Source organism: Dendropsophus ebraccatus, chromosome 9, assembly GCF_027789765.1.
Source record: "Dendropsophus ebraccatus isolate aDenEbr1 chromosome 9, aDenEbr1.pat, whole genome shotgun sequence".
Lineage (NCBI taxonomy): Eukaryota > Metazoa > Chordata > Amphibia > Anura > Hylidae > Dendropsophus > Dendropsophus ebraccatus.
The window spans coordinates 99,393,821-99,413,980 of record NC_091462.1 but is presented as its reverse complement, the minus strand read 5'-3'; the positions used below and the strand labels follow the sequence as shown (position 1 = coordinate 99,413,980).

Sequence of the window (20,160 nt, the reverse complement as noted above, 5' to 3'; positions counted from 1 at the left end):
AATCAGATTCCACTTTTTATTCCTCACAGACTCTTTGGAAAATGAAAGGTGGAATCTGATTGGTTGCTAGGGGCAACTGAGCCAGTTTCACTTTACACCATGTTTGATAAATCTCCCCCTATGTGTCTATATGGTCGGGCAATACTAAGACATGATGTAAGCAGAGGTTATAGGTAATACACGTATACTGTGCTGTACACATTCATTGACGGTGATGGCAGGCGGTAAACATCTGTTAGCGGGGGCGTGTGGCGATATACATCGCTCTAGAGGTCTGGGTTGTAATATATTACGCTCTACACGGCTGACATTCAGCTTCAGCCCATGAATGCCACGGGATTAAGAACAATCCGCCTCCATATATCAATCTCTTGTCAATGTGCCAGCTACGGCAGATACGGGGCATTTATCTTGATCAGTGAAGTGTGGCGCTGGGTTAGGTCTGGCTCTGAGCGCTCCGTTATGTAGTGGATTCGGGTGATTTCCTGCCGTGCCCTTTGCCGCTGTTCATTGTTATATGCATTTTAATTGGGAAATGCGGGGAAGGCATTGTTTTATTGACTCATTACTATTCGGGCTGTTGTGAGCTCCGCTGCGATGGGTCTGGTTAGAGTAAAGAAATGGACTGAGAAAGGGAAAGATTTGTCCATGAACAATATGTCACGAGGAAAACAAAAGTATGTTATAAAAAGAGATGAGTGAACCTCAAGCATGCTCGGGTCCGTCCAAACCCGAGTGGGCAGCATTTGATTACTGCTGGCTGCAGAAGTTGGATTATCGGCTGTATTTGGCCGATCCTGACCATTATGGACGATAATCGCTTTGTGTAATAGAAGATAACGATTATGCATGATATCGGCTGATCAGTGTCTTTCAACACGTTGAAAAATCAACAATGAGGATAGCAGCCATCTGCTGCCATCACTACCCCTAATAGGAGCAGCGGCAGCAGACCACTGCTATCTTCTATGGGCTGCCCGGAAGATCTAGCGATCACCCAGGCAGCCCCCCCTGCAGCTCCCCGCGCCCCCTCCCCCCGGGTCTCATACCTGCTCGCTGCCGACGCGTGTAATAGCGCCAGCAGAGAGCGGGAAACAAGGAGCAAGCAAGCGCTGACCTGACAGGGTTGGTGCTCTCTTGCTTCCACTTGTTGCCCCATGTAATAGGGGCTTAAGGCTTTCAGGAAAACATGGACACAACCATAAACCATAGGCTGTATCCATGTTTTCCAGGACTCCCTGCTGCAGCCAGCAGTGGGCAAATTCTTGGAGCCTGGAGTTGGGATCAGTCACCTGCCATAACCAAAGACAGAAGAAGTCCAGACGTTTCCAGACAGCTTCTCTTACACGTGACCATCAGTTATGGCAGGGAGATCAATGTATATATTGATTGAGGATAAGAATAACCTCGCTCAAGGTGAAACCTCTTACAGCCATACTCATGTGGCTGAAGCGGACATCTATCCACAATACAAGACCACGCAGATAGGGAGCGAACAGGTGCAGAACACCCGGGGGTAAAAGACTATACACTTTCTGACTAATCATTCAGCTTGTCCATAAAGCTGTCACAGATCTATCATCATTATGTACTGCAAGAGCAATGGCCTATTTTAAGGGATTCATGAGATTATAATAACATGGCTGTTTCCTTCCATAAACAGCGTCACCCTTGTCCATAGTTTGTTTCTAGTATTGCAGCTTCATCTCAGGCCTCTGGACAAATGTGGCTGTGTTTCTAGTTAAAAGCAGCCATTTTTTTTTTCAAAATAATGGTATACAACATGGCTGCCTTCTTCTAGAACAGTGCCACCTGTTTTTGTATTGCAGCTCAGCCTCAGGAACTTGGACAGATGTGGCTCTGTAGCCAGACAGTTTTCCTAATAATCTTATACTACCCCTTTAAAGGAAACCTGTCACCAAGACAATGCTATGTAATCTATCACCATCATGTTATAGAGCAGGAAGAGCTGAGCAGATTGATATATATGCTTAATCAAAGGGTATTTATTCAGGTGACACCTTCACCAATATATACAAATATTTACAAAAGAGTTCAGTTTTAAGCAATAATGCACGTTGTTGTGCCGTTCTTTCCCTATGTCGGGATTGTCCAGTACAGTCCAGAACCAGTAGTGGTCTATTTAAGCTGTAACCAGAAGCTACTCCACACCGTGATGGTAATGCCAGTAAATTACGGTGCGTTTACACAGGCAGATTTTGGAAGCCAAAGCCAGGAATGGATTTTAACAGAGGAGAAATTTCAGTCTTTCCTTTATGACCTGTTCCCTGTTTATAGTCTGTTCCTGGCTTTGGCTTCAAAAATCTTACAGGAAAATCTGTCTGTGTAAACGCACCATTACTCTATCTATTGAAACCGGACGAGTATGGCAGTAAGTCCAACCAGTCACGTATTGAGTGGTGTAAGTCCAGAAAGTCATAACATATGCCTCTCCCAACGCGTTTCAGTCACTAGTGATCGTGACCTCATCAGGGGCGTCGAGGCTATCAATAATTTTGACAGTGCAAGTCAATTCATTAAACACATATCAAGAGAGGACTGTTTGTAATATCAGGACACAGCAGTATGGCTACTCACTATACCGTGATCAGAGGCAGTAGGAGGGAAGGTCTTCAGTGGCAGTGGCTACAATAGACCAGTTATCCCTCTATGCTACTGTGTTTTAGTGAGTGCCCAAAATCCCTCCAGGTATATGGTTGTCCTGTGTCAGTGTGAAGTTATCCTCCCGCGGTCCTGCAGTGGCAGATAGATAGTGGCGTCTATCTGCCACTGCAGGACCGCGGGAGGATAACTTCACACTGACACAGGACAACCATATACCCGGAGGGATTTTGGGCACTCACTAAAACACAGTAGCATAGAGGGATAACTGGTCTATTGTAGCCACTGCCACTGAAGACCTTCCCTCCTACTGCCTCTGATCACGGTATAGTGAGTAGCAATACTGCTGTGTCCTGATATTACAAACAGTCCTCTCTTGATATGTGTTTAATGAATTGACTTGCACTGTCAAAATTATTGATAGCCTCGACGCCCCTGATGAGGTCACGATCACTAGTGACTGAAACACGTTGGGCGAGGCATATGTTATGACTTTCTGGACTTACACCACTCAATACGTGACTGGTTGGACTTACTGCCATACTCGTCCGGTTTCAATAGATAGAGTAATTTACTGGCATTACCATCACGGTGTGGAGTAGCTTCTGGTTACAGCTTAAATAGACCACTACTGGTTCTGGACTGTACTGGACAATCCCGACATAGGGAAAGAACGGCACAACAACGTGCATTATTGCTTAAAACTGAACTCTTTTGTAAATATTTGTATATATTGGTGAAGGTGTCACCTGAATAAATACCCTTTGATTAAGCATATCCTTTTTCTTGTTATTGTTAGTTATATTGCTAAGGATTATTTGGACTATTGAGTACCTAGTGTTACTGATAACACTAAACTATACAGATTGATATATATCTTTATGGGAAAAGATTCAGTATAACTTATAACATGTTGAGTAAAATCCTTGATCATCTGTGTTAAGGAGTCCAGTGGGCGGGGTCACTCAATGGATGGGACTCTTTAGCGTGGAAACATCAGAGATTTCAATGAATAAATTACAAGTTATATAGAATCTTTTCGCATAAAGATATATATCAATCTGCTCAGATCCTCCTGCTCTATAACATGATGTTAGTAGCTTAAGTAGCATTTTCATGGTGACGGTTTCCTTTAAATAGTGAGGTTATAAATACTACCTATTACTGCAACATGTGAACACAGCCTTATAGTTGTCTGCTCTATGTTACATTAACCACATTACCCCATCACCTACCTTTCCTTCCGTCATGGCTTCCATTTTCTTAGGGTGGTCTCCATACGACTGCTCAATGTAAGGACAGCTGGCGACGCTCTGGGGCCTTGCGGATCCTTCAAATAAATTAAAATTCATTTCAGATTCTCCGGCATGTGCAATAATATAATCATGGTACCCGCCGCCTCTAATCCCAGCTGAGGACGGCGAAGAATTGGCAGATAATTAACAATGAAAGCCTTTATGAGATAGAAGATTAACTAAGCAGAGATAGAATTCATAATGCAAACCGTATAGCCTGCAGAGGAGGGTTACACACAGCACGCTCAGCGCCCAGGAGCTGCCATTCACAGGTCACAAGGCAGGAACGGAATAGGATACATCATGGTGAAAGGGTACACAGCAATGCAGGGTGATAGATCAGAGGGGGGGCATGCGTCTACAAGGAGGGGTAACTGGGTACACTAGGGAGTACAGGAGGAGGTAGAATTATAGATACCAAGACCAGGATACAATACTAAAGTTAGTCAAAAATTAGGATTACATTGTGGTCAAGTGATCCCCAACCCGCTGCCCTCCAGAGGTTCCAAAACGATAACTCCCATCTTGCTCCATAATGGGATTTGACATTTTGCAACTGCTCTGAGAGAGCCATGGGGTGAGGAACGCTGCCATAGCTGCAGAGTTAATAAAAGGTTAAAGGATTACAAGCAATACAATCGCTTATCCCGATGCAGGTATTAGTTGTATGAATGCTATACCAGTATACACCCTTAAAGGGAACGGCCACTTCTTATCATCTTGTCGTTTTTAGGTCCATCATTCTGCACCAATGAGATTCTTACTACTATCATAGCAGTTCGAGCTCCATTACTCTGATTCAAAGCTCTGAATCTCTTGACTGCATGTCATTTAGAGGGGAAAAAAATTAAAGGTGTAACCTATTATCAAGGCTGCCATCTTACTTGAGCTTCTGCTGTGCTTTGTTAAAGGGGTACTCCAGTGAAAAGCTTTTTCCCAGTAATTAAGACACATTACAAAGTTATATAACTTTGAAGCATATTACAATCACCTATCTGACCCCCTTCCCTTTCTTTCCCTCCCCCTCAATCCCCCACCAGGAAGTGACGTAAACTCAGTCTTACCTAATGACTGTTGACCCCAGGCTGCTCTGTGGAAGCCATTTTGTGACATGACATCATCAAGAGGGAGGCGGGTCTAAGCCCTTTTAAGCCAGCCTCCCTTTGTCAGATGACTCAGGTTGTTTAGCTCTGATTGGCTGAACAAGTTGTAAGCCATCTAACAGTTTTACAGAGTCAGTTAGACATCACATTAGACAAAGTGCATCATGGGAAAGCCCAAACCAGGAAGTAAAGAGAAAATGAAGCCACCAACTGGAGCTTCAGGGACCTGCAAACAGTGTGAAATTCAAATGGAGACAGACTCCGGAGGGATAGTAAATGTAAAAACTGTTTATTTTTTTTTATCAGCGTCAGAGTACCGCTTTAAAGGGGTGATCCAGCGCTACAAAAACATGGCCACTTTCTTCCAGAGACAAAACGACTCTTGTCTGCAGTTGAGGTGTGGTTTGCAATTAAGCTCCATTCACGTCAATGGAAGAAAGTGGCCATGTTTTTGTAGCTGTGGATAAGCCTTTAACAGCATTTAGAGATATGCTTTACAGCAGCTACATGGATGTATGAAATAGATCAGAAAGGATTCTGCTGACCGCTATAACTTGTTTTCTAGGGAAAGGAGGAGAGCTGTGATCATCACCTATTGTGCATGACATGATCCTATCTTATCTATAAACTAGACTAACCTTTTATTATAATGCTGCATTTGGTGACAGTGAAAAGATTGATCAGCACCAACTGGGTAACATGGGAACAACAACAGCAGGACAGACACATAAACAATTTTTTTTTTCGACCATATTTTTTTTTTTTTTTGCAGCCATTGAATTATTTGCAGTCTATACAGAGGAATTGGAGCTTTATATCAGAAAAGGCAAGCTCTAATTGATATACAAGTAAGTTAACAAACTCATCAGTACATGATGGACAGTCACTATCCAAATAAATCCCCAGTAAATATAGGACCTGACTTTCATGTTATTAAAAAGAATGTTCAGCCACTATTTAGTTATATCTGCTTTTCGTAAAGTTGAGTGACAGCTGACATTGCTTTCTCAGAGTCCTCAGTGATTCATCTACATAGCAGTGGGGGAACGTGCAGTGTCCCATGACACAACTAGGCAGATTTACAGCTGAGGAGTCTAGAAAAAGCTGGGAGGAACTTGTAACAACCACCATTGTGATTCTCAAAAACAAATATAACTTGAAAGCCTGAAGTCTTATATTTAGTAGTGATTTTTTTTTTTATTGTTGTGGCCAATGTTTTGTTAGGATTTGTTAATAGACCTTAACTGAAAATGAACCAATGTATCTACAGAGAAATACTGAGTATGACCGTACACCATGATCTATAGGTTAACAAGGGCCACACAAAAAGAGAAGGTCTGTGTTATTTGGATTTTTGACTGGCCGGATAAGAGTAGATAAAAAAATGTAATGGAGCCCCTGCCTAGTAGCAGTAACATACAATGGGTGGATGTACACTGTCCATCCACCATAGATAATGGATATGACAGCATTAGAAAGTGTCAGGTCTTGCTGCTAGGGAAAACCTAGGTAGAGGCCCCAAGGTGGTGCAGACCCCTAAGCAGACGTGGCTTTTGCCTTCCCTTAAAAAAATGTCTGCTGATCCTTTCTTTTCTTTTACATACAATTTTATGAGATAAATATCTTGAGGTGAGGTAATCCATAATCTTTCATTCTGGACTCCTCGGCCCTAATAGTCAGACCCATTAATGTGTAGGCCCGCTCAGTATTGCTGTATTTTGCATTAGGTTTATTTTCTAGAAAATCCTGCTTCTCCGACTGGATTTTTTGTTGTAGCTCCACGCACCTGTGTGGCCCTCACAGGCGTCTCCTGGCTCCTGCCCCAATGCCTTCTGGGAAAGAACAGTGGCGAGCAGCTGAAATGGAACGGACGTGAGGACAAAACCAAAAGAAGAGGATGTAAAAGAGGGAAAAGTGAGATGGAGAAATATGGAACGTGGGGTCCCATCCTAACACCCACTATCCACCCTGCGGTACTATACATTATGGATTTTGTTGGCAAAATTACCAAATCTAAAATTGGTAAAATTTCGAAACATTGCAAAATAGTGGCCTGGTTGTATACTGTCAGTGGGAATACCGGACACCCTCTATGGCAGAAGTATACACAACAAATCCTAACTCCACCTCAAACACTGACACCCTAAAAGACTGGTCGGGCACAAACTCTACTCGTACCATGTGCTAACTCCGGAAGCTGAGATTTAAGATGCTCTTTGCAGGTTCCTGAGACTACAAATATGGAAGCTGTTACTGTGCTTCAGGATAGACATGGGTGGAATATAGCCCACAGTGAATGTCTTTACCCGTCTTATAGGTCAGGGACAGGTCAGGGGCAGGGACAGGGAACCTTTGACGCTTCAGCTGTTGCAAAACTACAATTCCCATCATGCCTGGACAGCCAAAGCTTCGCTTTGGCTGTCCGGGCATGATGGGAATTGTAGTTTTGCAACAACTGGAGGGCCGAAGGTTCCCTACCCTTGCTCTATAGTGTGAGGACCATGCAAATTGCGGCCTGACCATGAGTCTTTAGAACTGAACTGCCCACAGGATAGATCACTATGGTCGGACCAGGACTTGATGCAAACATGTTACTTTATTATGCTTGTGTGGTCAAATCTGAATTCATAGGTTTGGAGTAGAGTTAGATTTTTGCTTCTATTTAACCATAGTTGATACTACTATTATAAAACCCCCATCTATCCTATATAAAGGATCAGTGTGGGTACAATAACACTCGCATTATTAATATATGGCCAGAGCGAAAACCTACATCTAACCCCCATACGATGCCACCCACAGTCCCACTCTGTATACCTTGACCCCTTCTGCATTAGCAGGTATAGCATGGGCGCTGCCAGCACTCTGGCCGCTCCCAGAACTCCGACCACTGGTGGCGCTTCCTGTGCTGCCCATGCTGCTGCGATCACCACCTGACATGGGAGCAAGAACATACATGGATTAAACAGAATAGGAGTCCGGCACCTTCTCTTTAGTCTGTTAGATTTTGTGGATCCCCACGTTGATGGGTTGCTGGTGGGTACAGTTGATTACATTTCTGCTTTATGTTTATCGCAGCTAGCGTAAAACCATACAAAATCAGTACCCTGGGTGGATGCATATTCCAGCATGGTTGGCAGCTTTGCTGGCACACCCAGGGAGTGTAATGTCCCTGGCACGGCATGTAAAAGTGGCGGGTACTGAAGCAAAAATAAACTGTGATCTGATGGAAGACACACAGCGGAAAAAGTGAGGATGAATAATTCATGAGACGAACGGACTGAGGATGGGGGGCCATGGCGGCTGCTATCTGTGAAAAGGCCCCATGATGCTTCACAATAGCAGCCGCCCTTTAATCCATTTCACACCTCTAAGATCACGGCGTGCGCAGTGCGGAACAGCAGTCAGGCGGTGAAGTGGTTAAACACAGTGGGTACAATTATCACTTAAAGGAAAGGCATAACTTGGCAGGAGAGACTGAGAAATCTAGTGGGTGACAAGTTCTAAAAGCCAAGATGCTATATCAGACATAAGGCACATTTTATACACAAGATTATAAGTTAGAGGGGTTGTACAGGATAAGAAACGTGCCTGCTTTCTTCTTAAAACAGTGCCACACGTTTACACAGGTTGGGTGCGGTATTGCAGCCAAGCCCCATTCACTTCAATGGAGATAAGCTGTAATAGTTGTCACAACCGGTGGAGAGGTGTGAGAAAGCAGCCATGTCGGGTCCTAGACAAGTTACCAACTCATCCCTGGACTTATATAATGTATAGTTTACATTCTCATTCAGACAAATGTAAGAGTCAGCTCTGCCACGTTTAATTATGTCTAAGGCTATGTTCACATAGCATAAGAGACCGGCCGTTCTGTGACCCGGCTGAGTCACGGAAGGGCTGGTCTCTGAAAAGATCATACTAGCCGGTACTGCAGTACCGACCGGATGATCTTTCGGGCCACAGTGTTCTGATGCGGGCACATCCGTGTGCGCCTGCATCAGAACTTTACACTGCATGTTATGGAGCGAGCATCTGGATCCGCTCGCTCCATAGTGGGCACTGACATGGTTTTCTGCGGCCGATATTCAATGAATAGCGGCCGCAGAAAACTTACATGTCAGTTGTTTGCGGCGCCGCTCGGGATCCCGGCCGGAGTGTATATGCTTTGGCCGGGATCCCATAGACAGAAATGCAACGTATATTCTCGTAAAAATCACGTCCGTTGTACAACGGCCATGATTTTATGAAAGTATACGTTGTGTGAACATAGCCCGAATCCCAATACTCTTACAGTGACCCCATGAGAGCTGTGCAGCATGTCTTGTTGTCTCATGTGAGATCCCCATTTATCATGCCAGGGATTTGGTCAAAAGAGAATTGACCCGAGGTCTATACACAAATACAAAGAGATCGTCTCTGCAGAATAAAGTGGATGAACGTCCTTCACTCATAGTACGGGATCCATGGAGCGGACACAGATTCTATAAAATGTTCCCACTTACAAGATAAACACAAGTGACTAAGATCTCGCTGTCCCCCGGGGGAATGACCAGCTGGAAGTTATCTCCCTATTCATCAGCATAGAGTTCACAAGGAACGTCAATGACCTCCACATGTATGATGTACTGTGGGATAGATATCTAATAAAACTGCCAGCATACAAGAATCCTGACAATATAATGTTACTAGCTGTCTAAGGTAACTTATGTGTACAGAGTTGTAGGATATAGTTATCCTGGATATAGTCTTGTACATATAGTAGTTATATTCTTGTATATAGGGGACGGTATTATAGTAGTTATATTCTTGTATATAGGAGCAGTATTATAGTAGTTATATTCCTGTATATAGGAGCAGTATTATAGCAGTTATATTCTTGTATATAGGGGGCAGTATTATAGTAGTTATATTCCTGTATATAGGAGCAGTATTATAGTAGTAATATTCTTGTATATAGGAGCAGTATTATAGTAGTTATATTCCTGTATATAGGAGCAGTATTATAGCAGTTATATTCTTGTATATAGGGGGCAGTATTATAGTAGTTATATTCCTGTATCTAGGGGGCAGTATTATAGTAGTTATATTCCTGTATATAGCAGTATTATAGTAGTTATATTCTTGTATATAGGGGGCAGTATTATAGTAGTTATATTCCTGTATATAGGGGGCAGTATTATAGAATTTATATTCTTGTATATAGGATGCAGTATTATAGTAGTTATATGCACAAGCCAAAAAGACAGAAATGGCTGCACATCGCACCCATGGCTGACACGAAAGCTTATTCAGCTACATTTAAAACCAACATCAGAAGTTAGTATATAATTTGGCCAAACCATATTGCCTCATGTACCACATGCAGGTCTTCTGATACACATGAGTCCCTAACCAAAAAACATCACTGTGCCGGTCAGCGACCACAATCCCCGCAAAACGTGCGCAAGCAGAGAAGGGTTGCCACGGAATGGCCCTGCAACCCCGTTGTCACAGGACCAGACCCTAAAGGGCCCCCCCGGACCCCGCAGGCGCCGGGCATAGGGCAATGGGTGCGATGTGCAGCCATTTCTGTCTTTTTGGCTTGTGCATATTATAGTAGTTATATTCCTGTATATAGGATCTGTATTATAGTAGTTATATTCTTGTATATAGGGGGCAGTATTATAGTAGTTATATTCCTGTATATAGGAGCAGTATTATAGTAGTTATATTCTTGTATATAGGAGCAGTATTATAGTATAGCAGATACCGGCACGAGGTACATGGGGCAGTATGGCTTGATCAATTCATACACAAAACTCTGATGTGTTTTTTATCTAGCCTAGCGGCACTAGTATCAGCCATAGGTGTGAGGTGCAGCACTCTGTTTCTTCCCTGAACCGCATTTTGTTTCTCTCTTTTCTCCGTGTTTTGCACTCCTCCTGGTGAGACCCACATGACCGCAATTAGCAGGAGACACCTGAGTGCACATGGTTTTAATCCCTCCTGTTTTTTCCCATTCTGTTTGCTGCAGCTATGGTGAGTGTAATTCCTTATCCAGACTTGTGCTGCTTGGGGGCGACCTTCTCCGCCGGCGGTGCTGGCCGGGTTCTGGTGTGGTGTTTTTGGGTCTGGTCCTGTGGCATGGGGGTCGCAGGGCCGTCCCATGGCCCCCGTTCCCTGACTGTGCACGCCTGCGGGGTTGGTGGCCACTGACTGGCACGGTGTGGACTTAGTGTAGGGACCCATGTGTATCAGATACCGGCACGAGGTACATGGGGCAGTATGGCTTGATCAATTCATACACAAAATTCTGATGTGTTTTTTATTTAGCCTAGCGGCACTAGTATCAGCCATAGGTGTGATGTGCAGCACTCTGTTTCTTCCCTGAACCGCATTATAGTAGTTATATTCCTGTATATAGGAGCAGTATTATAGTAGTTATATTCTTGTATATAGGAGCAGTATTATAGTAGTTATATTCTTGTATATAGGGGGCAGTATTATAGTAGGTATATTCTTGTATATAGGAGCAGTATTATAGTAGTTATATTCTTGTATATAGGAGCAGTATTATAGTAGTTATATTCCTGTATATATAGGGCAGTATTATAGTAGTTATATTCTTGTATATAGGAGCAGTATTATAGTATTTATATTCTTGTATATAGGAGCAGTATTATAGTAGTTATATTCTTGTATATAGGAGCAGTATTATAGTAGTTATATTCTTGTATATAGGAGCAGTATTATAGTAGTTATATTCTTGTATATAGGAGCAGTATTATAGTAGTTATATTCTTGTATATAGGAGCAGTAATATAGTAGTTATATTCTTGTATATAGGAGCAGTAATAAAGTAGTTATATTCTTGTATATAGGAGCAGTAATATAGTAGTTATATTCTTGTACATAGGAGGCAGTATTATAGTTTCTGCAGAGTCTGTCCTTAAAATTCTCTATGCTGCATCTACTTGTTAATTCTCTGATTCCAAGTTAAAAACATAAATTCATAGTATTAGTTAATAATAATAATAATAATAATAATAATAATAATAATAATAATAATAATAATAATGAAGTTATATCAATACACATGTAAAAACAGCATTCGGAGAAGGTGTCTATCAGGTACCTGCAAACGGTTTTCTCAATACCCAAATTTCCTCTGCTGGGGCCACAGAGGTGGAGCCGGGAGACATGTGAGATGGACTTGATTCTGATCCTCGAGAACCTTTGAAAGTAGAGCAAAAACAGTATATAAATATAAGTAGAGATATAAACATGTAACACACATCTCGCAGAGTTCATGGAATCCTGCAGAAGCCTCATAAGTAAAGAGATAGACAGAAGACTAAGATTTCTTACATTGTTATGATGGTTGCCACTTGCCTATGGTTTTTTTCCAGTACAGAGCTCCTCATCATTACATCCCACTAAAGCCATTATCTTTGCTCTCTTTGCAGTCACAATTGCGATTAGGATGTCATGTCCCAGACCACATCATTGATCGGCTCCATTTCTAAAGTCTTTCTCATAAGCTTTGCTCACAGACTTAAATACTCGCTGTCTGGACACAACAGTGACATTGCTAAAAACCAGAGGAAAAAGCAAGGGCATAGGGCAACCAAATACAGGTTGACCAAATGTGATCTGTTGGGGGGCTCATAGGTTAACACCACACTGGAATTTTACATCTTACCCGGCTGCGTTCACACTACGTATATTTCAGTCAGTATATTTCAGTCAGTATTGCAACCAAAACCAGGAGTGGATTAAAAACACAGAAAGGATCTGTTCACACAATGTTGAAATTGAGTGGATGGCCGCCATATAACGGTAAATAACTGCCATTATTTCAATATAACAGCCGTTGTTCTAAAATAACAGCAAATATTTGCCATTAAATGGCGGCCATCCACTCAATTTCACCATTGTGTGAACAGAGCCTTTCTGTGTTTTTAATTCACTCCTGGTTTTGGTTGCAATACTGACTAAAATATACTGACTGAAATATACGTAGTGTGAACGCAGCCTCAAACTTCATCTACAGTAAGTCATAAGTGTCAAACTCAGGCCCAGCTGTTACAAAACTACAATTCTCATCATGGGTGGACAGCCAAAGCTAAAGCTTTAGGTGTCCAGGCATGATGGGAATTGTAGTTTTGCAACAACTGATCACCCCTGATCTAAGTAATAAAACAAGTCAGTAGATGACTCCACCCCTGCTTAAAGTGTTCCCACCCATGCTCAGTGCATTCTCACCCTGAGTACCCCCTAATCCCTATGGCAAGAAACAGGGGTGTAACTAGAAATGGCTGGGCCCATAGCAAACTTTTTATTGGGCCCCTCCCGACTGACTACAAACCCATCATGTGTAGTCATAACCTTTAACATTTGACTGCAAGGGCTCATCAGGAGCACTTGGAGTTAAAGGGATATATGCAGCACGGAAATTTGATTGGTCACTAAGGGGTTAAAGATACCCATGAAGTAGTTACCAGGGAAAACCAAGGGTGCCAAACCGCTTAACAACAATTGAGTAACATCAGGGGCTAGGGGGCTAAATCATCCACTGGTCAGGACTTTGCCATGAAGTCATGAACGAGGAGGTCTATGACACTAAAGTGCTGTCTATTTGGTCACTTAACCCTATGTAAGACATTTAGGGGGAGATTGATGAAAGGGTGTAAATATACACCTGGTGTAAATTGCCCACAGCAACCAATCACAGCTCAGCTTTCAGCTCGTAGACTATAAGAGGAGCCGTCATTGGTAGCTGTGGGCAGTTTACACCAGGTGTATATTTACACCCTTTCATAAATCTCCCCCATAGTGTTTGCAGTTTTGTTGTTCCTCTTCGTGTTTAAAAGGCATGGCGCTTTCAGGTCTTATTGTTTGCAACGCCAATTGTACCTCGTAATGACACACTTCATTTTTCCATAAAATTTGCTGCGATACCGGAACAAAATAATCTGCGCGGTGACATTGAAAAAAATATTTATTTTTGAAACTTGGGGGTTCGTCTTTACGCCGTTCGCCCTGTCATAAAACTAAGATATTATCTATATTTCTCACATCAGTACGATTATAACAATATCCAGTTTATATACATTTTTCTTTATTTTACTACATAAAAAATAAATGTGTTTAAATTTGCCAAATTTTAACTCTTATAATGTTTTTATATTTTGGTCTATGGGGCTGTGTGAGGGCTCATTTTTTTGCGCAATGATCTGTAGTTTTTTTGTATGTTACGTGCATATATAATCACTTGATCACTTATTGTTCAATTTTTTTTCTGAACATTTTGAACTTTGGCTGTCTTTTACGCTTACGCAATGTAACGTGTGAGATCAGGAATGCGATAATTTATTAGTTTGGGTGATTGTGCATGCATATTTTGGTTTATTAAAAAAATAGGAAAAGGGGGTAATTAAAAATTTTATTATGGGATAGGTTTTTTCATATATCAAAAACCTTAGTGAGCCTTCTCTATACCGCCTTATGGGTGCCATGACATACAAGTTATATCATAGTGTCTTAGGCGGTTAACCAGTGTTCACTATTATGTACTCATGTGACATGTTTAAAGGGGATATCCAGGCTTAGAGAAACATGGTCACTTTCTACCAGAAAAAATACCACTTTTGTCCTCAGTTTGGGTATGGTTTTACAGTTCCATTGAGGTGAATAGAGCTGAACTGTATTGCCACACAGAACCTTAGGACAGGGATAGTGCTATTTTTGCTGGAAAGTAGCTGCCCTTTTTTCTAATACTTGATAAACCCTTGGTGTGACAAGAATCTATTTCACACTGATTCAAAAACTGTTATCAAGAAAATGAAAGATTTTTTGTTATAAACTGAACAAAAATATAACAAAACCAGAAAAGCAATAGAAAATGATAGAAGAAAAAAAACTAAACAATAAATAACCATAAACAGTACAAATATGGAGCACAAATACAAGCACAGAGATGGTGGCATGGACTACCTGGACCATAACAAAAATAGAAAAGCAATACAAATTGATAAAAGTAAAGAAAACTAAACAATAAATAACCATAAACAGTACAAATATGGAGCACAAATACAAGCACAGAGATGGTGGCATGGACTACCTGGACCATAATGCAGTTCCCTTGTAGGACTACAGGATCTTTGGTAACCAAACGTACTAAAAAGAATTGGATGAGAATGTGGTGGTGGCATCAGGCAATGGAGGGGGTGATGTAGGTCACCATTAGATACTGGCGCCCTTCGGACTGTGGGCTGTGGCCTGGGGTTGTCTATGTGACATGAGCCCAATGAACCTAAAGGTGAGACGGTAACAAAAAAAAAACAAAAAACATGGCGATAACAAAAAACGTTTTCAAAGAAATATGAAATAAAACAGCAACATAAGCATAAAAAAAGAATAAAAAAAAATCACACCACATTACAAAGAAGCAACGCATCACTGATTAATACGGCCAGATGGTAGATAATGAAAATATAGTCTTATGTCAGTAATCCCAACCTACTATATACAGAATTGTAATGGGTTTCTGTTCCCCAGTGCATTATGGTAGTTTAAATATAATTTTTTTTCTTTTAAGTTGTTAGGTCACATGTCTGCAAGAAGGGGTGGGGCTAAACTGCTGTCTGTTTCTAAGGACAGCAGTTTAAGGGGAAAGGTCAGTTGCCCATAGCAACCAGATTGCTATTTAATTTAAAATTATATCTGATTGGTTGCTTTGGGAAACTGCTCCATGTGTTCTTTGCTCTAGTTTTGATACATGTCCCCCCCCCCCCCAACGCAACGTCTACAGTCAGGGGGTTCACTGTCTTGTTTGTTCTCATCTGGATAAGCCACATCATATAATTCAATAAGCCGCCATTGTTCGGCATTATTTCTTCCCATCCGGATGGCGCCAATCTAATCTGGTCACATTCAATCCCGCCTCGGGTTTAATAGAACTGAACTTTGGATTTGGAAGTAAAAATAATTACGCTGTGAAATAATGAGGCTGCGGATCTCAATTAAAGGGACGGTGCAATGTAATTAAAGTGTTTACACAGAAGAAGCCGAATCCGCTAATGGAAGCCGATTGTTAATGAAGGACGCACTTAAATATTGATAAAATGTAACAGTGTCGCCGTAATTATTACGTTCCGAGTCGTTTTATGAGAATTAACCTAGGAAACCGGAGAACTGTGACAAGTAAACAGATACAGATTAAGTACTATTCCATAAAGAGAGGCTTTGCCTGTTCGCTTGCTGATGGCTTCAACCAAGTTGGCCGGGAAATAGCCCACTCTGTCATTGCCCGTCCTGTTGTCATGGATGCAACCTTTCCACCGACCATCAGGATGCTGCTCCAAAACCTGCCCATGGGGGAAGAGAGAGTCACAGTGAGAACATGAAGATGATGGAGGAAGGAAAGGGAAATTACAGGTTGGGATGGGTAATCGGGTTAGGGTGGTGGGGCTCCCTCATGGTGCCTTCACCTTGACGTGGTGAGGGAGCTTGCGTACCTTGGTGGTCTATTGAGCTAAGCTGGTGGGAGTAATACTTCTGGCGGGGTCACCTGTTCCAGATAGGTCAATGGCGAGAGGCCAGACAACGATCAGCAACGATGAGCTGATATGAACGATGTTGTCTGACTGTCGTCTGTCGTTGTCTTTCAATATGTTGAAAGACAAGCGAGAGGGGAGCGAGGAGCAAGTGAGCGCTGACGTGACATTCAATAGGGCCTTAAGAATCCTGTCCACCAGTAAGCTCTGCCTGTATTCCTGCTAAGCCTCACCCCTTCAGTAACCTACATTTGCATTAAGGGGTTTTAAACTATATTGCTCTTCTGGTTGTCACCCCAGCCTGGACCAGTAATGATAAGTAGCCTCCTTTTCTTCCAAGGCCAGACCTGCAGCAACCATAAGGTTGTGGAGCCTTCTGGGGATAAAGAGTATGGGGCTGGCTGGATACAGGACTCCAATCTGCCCGAATTGCCAGTTGGGCAGTCCAGCCTTGATGCCGTGTAACAGAGTAATACCACCCAGATGCTTAATGCACACTACATCAGCACTTTTTTAGAAACATTTGTCACACTCACCGTAATCACATCTCCCATTTTGATGTTAAGACTGGTCAGATCATAATTATTGCAGTAATCCTTTAGTGCCCTGACCTGCAGAGCTGCTGAGGCATCTGGGAAATAAGGCAGAGAAATAGAATTATTAGCAACAAGGTATTTACCATAGAATCCTGGCCTATCCTAGATGTACCATTAGCAGTAATAGGGTCTGATATATGGTCGGCCAAGCTATTTACAATCAGACAAGTGCATACCCCATTTCTGCTGAATAGTGTGAACCAGGACTCCCCTCTCCACAAGAACTGCATTTTGGGAAAACAATGGGCATCCCCAAAGATCAAGAAAAGAGGGCAGAGTGGGAAACAATCATCTATCACTTCTGTCCTAATAGCATCCGATAGATGGCCCCCAAACTCTGCAGTAGGAGAAGGAGCAAAAAAGTGCACTTTATATGCAAACTGGCCATCACCCATGGGAGATACTATTAGATCTGTGTGAGATACTACTTCACAGACCATTGGTCACTACTTTGGTGGGTGGCATCCATTGGGGGCTATTGCTAACACTAGTTTAGCTCGGTGAAACACGGTGAGTTCTTTACCTCGTAACATCTGTTTAATCTCTTTGCTGGCCTGAGTGCCTGTAAACTGGTTGACGATGTCCAGGGCGGACTGGTTATAGGTGTTCCGCACATGAGCATTGATCCCACTCTGCAAAGAAAACCAGACTGTATTGGGCAGATGCAGCAGTGGGGAGCTTCTGCAGGGTCTCATAGGAAGCAAGAAGTGTTGATAAGTGAGGAGCGGAAGCCCTCAGAATGGCAGATTCGGAGGATTAGGATAGGTGTCCATCACTTATTTTTCTATTTCAAACCACCCCCAGCCATATATTAAAAAAAAGTAAACCCTTACTAGAGATGGGCGAATCTTAAGCACGCTCAAGTTCATCCGAACCCGTGCGTGCAGCATTTGATTACCAGTGACTGAAGACATTGAAGGCAGCCCTAGGGAGTCCTGGAAAATATGGATACAGCCTATGACCATAGGCTGTCTCCATTTTTTCCAGGCAGCCTTAGGGCTACATCCAACTTCTTCAGCCACGCTCGAGTTTCGCTCATCTTTAGTGACCACAACTCATTGAACCAGGACACTCGTAAGCCCTGTTCTCTGGGGTCCCATCAGTTGAACCCCCAGTTATCATATATCCTGTGGACAGGCTATAGATGTCATTGGTTGGACAACCCTTTTAATGGTGCTGGGCTGCAAAACAAAAAACAGCCACAGGACAGGAGTAGCGCTGTTTCAGGATTTTAAAAAATGATCTGATGGACAACCCCTTTAAGGTTTCACAATGTATAGCAGTTACCAATGACAGCATGGTCTGTCTGAATTGTGGGAAAAAAATAAGATATGGGGAACTTAGGGTTAAAGAAGAGAGAAGAAAACTACAGGGACCCTGTACCCTATAGCTGCCCCTTTTATCTGACGTGGTCCCTCAGGGTTTATCTTTGATATGCTGAGATTTAGCCGAGCCCCTAAGGACTCCTGGACCCCGGGGAGCAGCACATCAAATAGATGTAACAACTCTCTCTACACCATCTAAGCCTCCGGGGCATTTACAGAGGAGCCGCTTCTGTCTTACATATTAATGTCCAATAAGACTACAGTAATAATAATATCTAGAAGATTAACCCACTATGCTCCAAGGTGCAATGTATTTTTTTAATTACAGAAAAATTCCAATTGTCTGGCTGGTGTTCTGGACTAGTGGAGTTGAAGTGGGGTGGGTCCTGATAGTCCAGAAAATCTGTGATGATCATCCTCTAGATTCCAGATTAGTGTAATATTCTACAAATCTGATGTTAATGGTGGACTATAATAATCCATCACAATACGCAGCCATATGTTATATCCAGATACCTACATCCAGAAGGAGTCGTACCACCTCTGTTTTCCCACACAGGGCCGCCTCATGTAGAGCCGTTCCAGATTTGGTTTGCCGATTGATATCAATCCCGGCTTGTAAGAGGAGCCTGAAAAGAAGCCGAAAAGTAAATTGCTACTACTAGCACTTTATAGAAAAGTTATGGGGTAGTGAACCCCCAAATCAGAAAAGGATTCAGAAACGTACAAACACAATGTAAATGTGTGTATAAAGCCTTCGGTGGTCTGCAATCTGTGGCCCTCCAACTGTTGCGGACTACAAGCAGAGGGATGCTGGGAGTTGTAGTTTTTACAATCCTATTCCTGAATAATAGGTCTTATCGCTCTAGGCCTCCTGCATAGGTCTGTGTGTACCTACATAGCGCATGATCCACAACTGTGGGTGTCCCATAGATGCATAAACTTGGGGGTGCTCCACTGTAAATCATTGCTGCATTGGATTCTCCCCGAGCAGGTATTCCATACCCCCCATACACACTTCTTCCTGTGTCCTATTCTATAAACACAGAGCTGTGAAGTGCTGCCCCATGTATATATATGGCTCCGGTGTTGTCAGAATCTGGCAGTTTCTTGGCTGTTTTCTCACTTTTGTTATAAGTATGAAGCGGGCAGTGCGGGTACCAACAGCGCCAATATATCAAGGTTACTGGCTGTCTACATCAGCAATATAAGAAGCAGCATTATTACCGCCGCTCGTGTCGGAGAAATATTGTCTGGAAATTAAAAAAAATGTTCTGGGTTTTATTAGCAAATATTTCTATAACTGAGGCTAGAAATGCTGAAACGCATGTGACAGTATCCTCTATCTCCTTCCACGTAGAGTACAGGACTCTAAGGATTCTAGAGCTAATACCAGGGGGACTGGATCAGTGGCGTAGCTACCATGAAGGCAGGGAAGGCAGTTGCTATGGGGCCCCGCACTGCAGGGGGCCTGGGGGCCCGCCTGGCCTGTCTCCCCTGTCTTCAAGGTAGCTACGCTACTGATGGTTAAGCACCCTGCCAGAGACGCAGAAGGGAGCGTCTGCAATCCCCTCTGAAACACCTCCGCACCTCCCCCTGACACAGGCTCAGAGCGTCCTGCACCAGTGTCCCCCTCTCCACAAGTGGAACAGTCCCGATGTGTTCCGCTAAGCCCCGCCCCC

The 20,160-nt window shown here is 42.8% G+C and overlaps 1 protein-coding gene across 2 annotated transcripts in view; it reads right to left on the bottom strand.

Moving 5' to 3' along the window:
• The window catches only part of CASKIN1 (CASK interacting protein 1), a 170,331-nt gene that overhangs the window by 10,015 nt on the left and 140,156 nt on the right, over positions 1 to 20,160 (bottom strand). For both annotated transcript variants that reach the window (XM_069984037.1, XM_069984038.1), the window contains 9 exons: positions 18,999 to 19,107; positions 17,677 to 17,785; positions 17,094 to 17,188; positions 16,251 to 16,368; positions 15,123 to 15,314; positions 12,135 to 12,233; positions 7,838 to 7,953; positions 6,807 to 6,876; positions 3,858 to 3,952 (listed from right to left, as the gene is read on the bottom strand). In XM_069984037.1, coding sequence (XP_069840138.1) covers positions 3,858 to 3,952; positions 6,807 to 6,876; positions 7,838 to 7,953; positions 12,135 to 12,233; positions 15,123 to 15,314; positions 16,251 to 16,368; positions 17,094 to 17,188; positions 17,677 to 17,785; positions 18,999 to 19,107 — 1,003 coding nt within the window. The remainder of the gene's footprint in view (positions 1 to 3,857; positions 3,953 to 6,806; positions 6,877 to 7,837; positions 7,954 to 12,134; positions 12,234 to 15,122; positions 15,315 to 16,250; positions 16,369 to 17,093; positions 17,189 to 17,676; positions 17,786 to 18,998; positions 19,108 to 20,160) is intronic.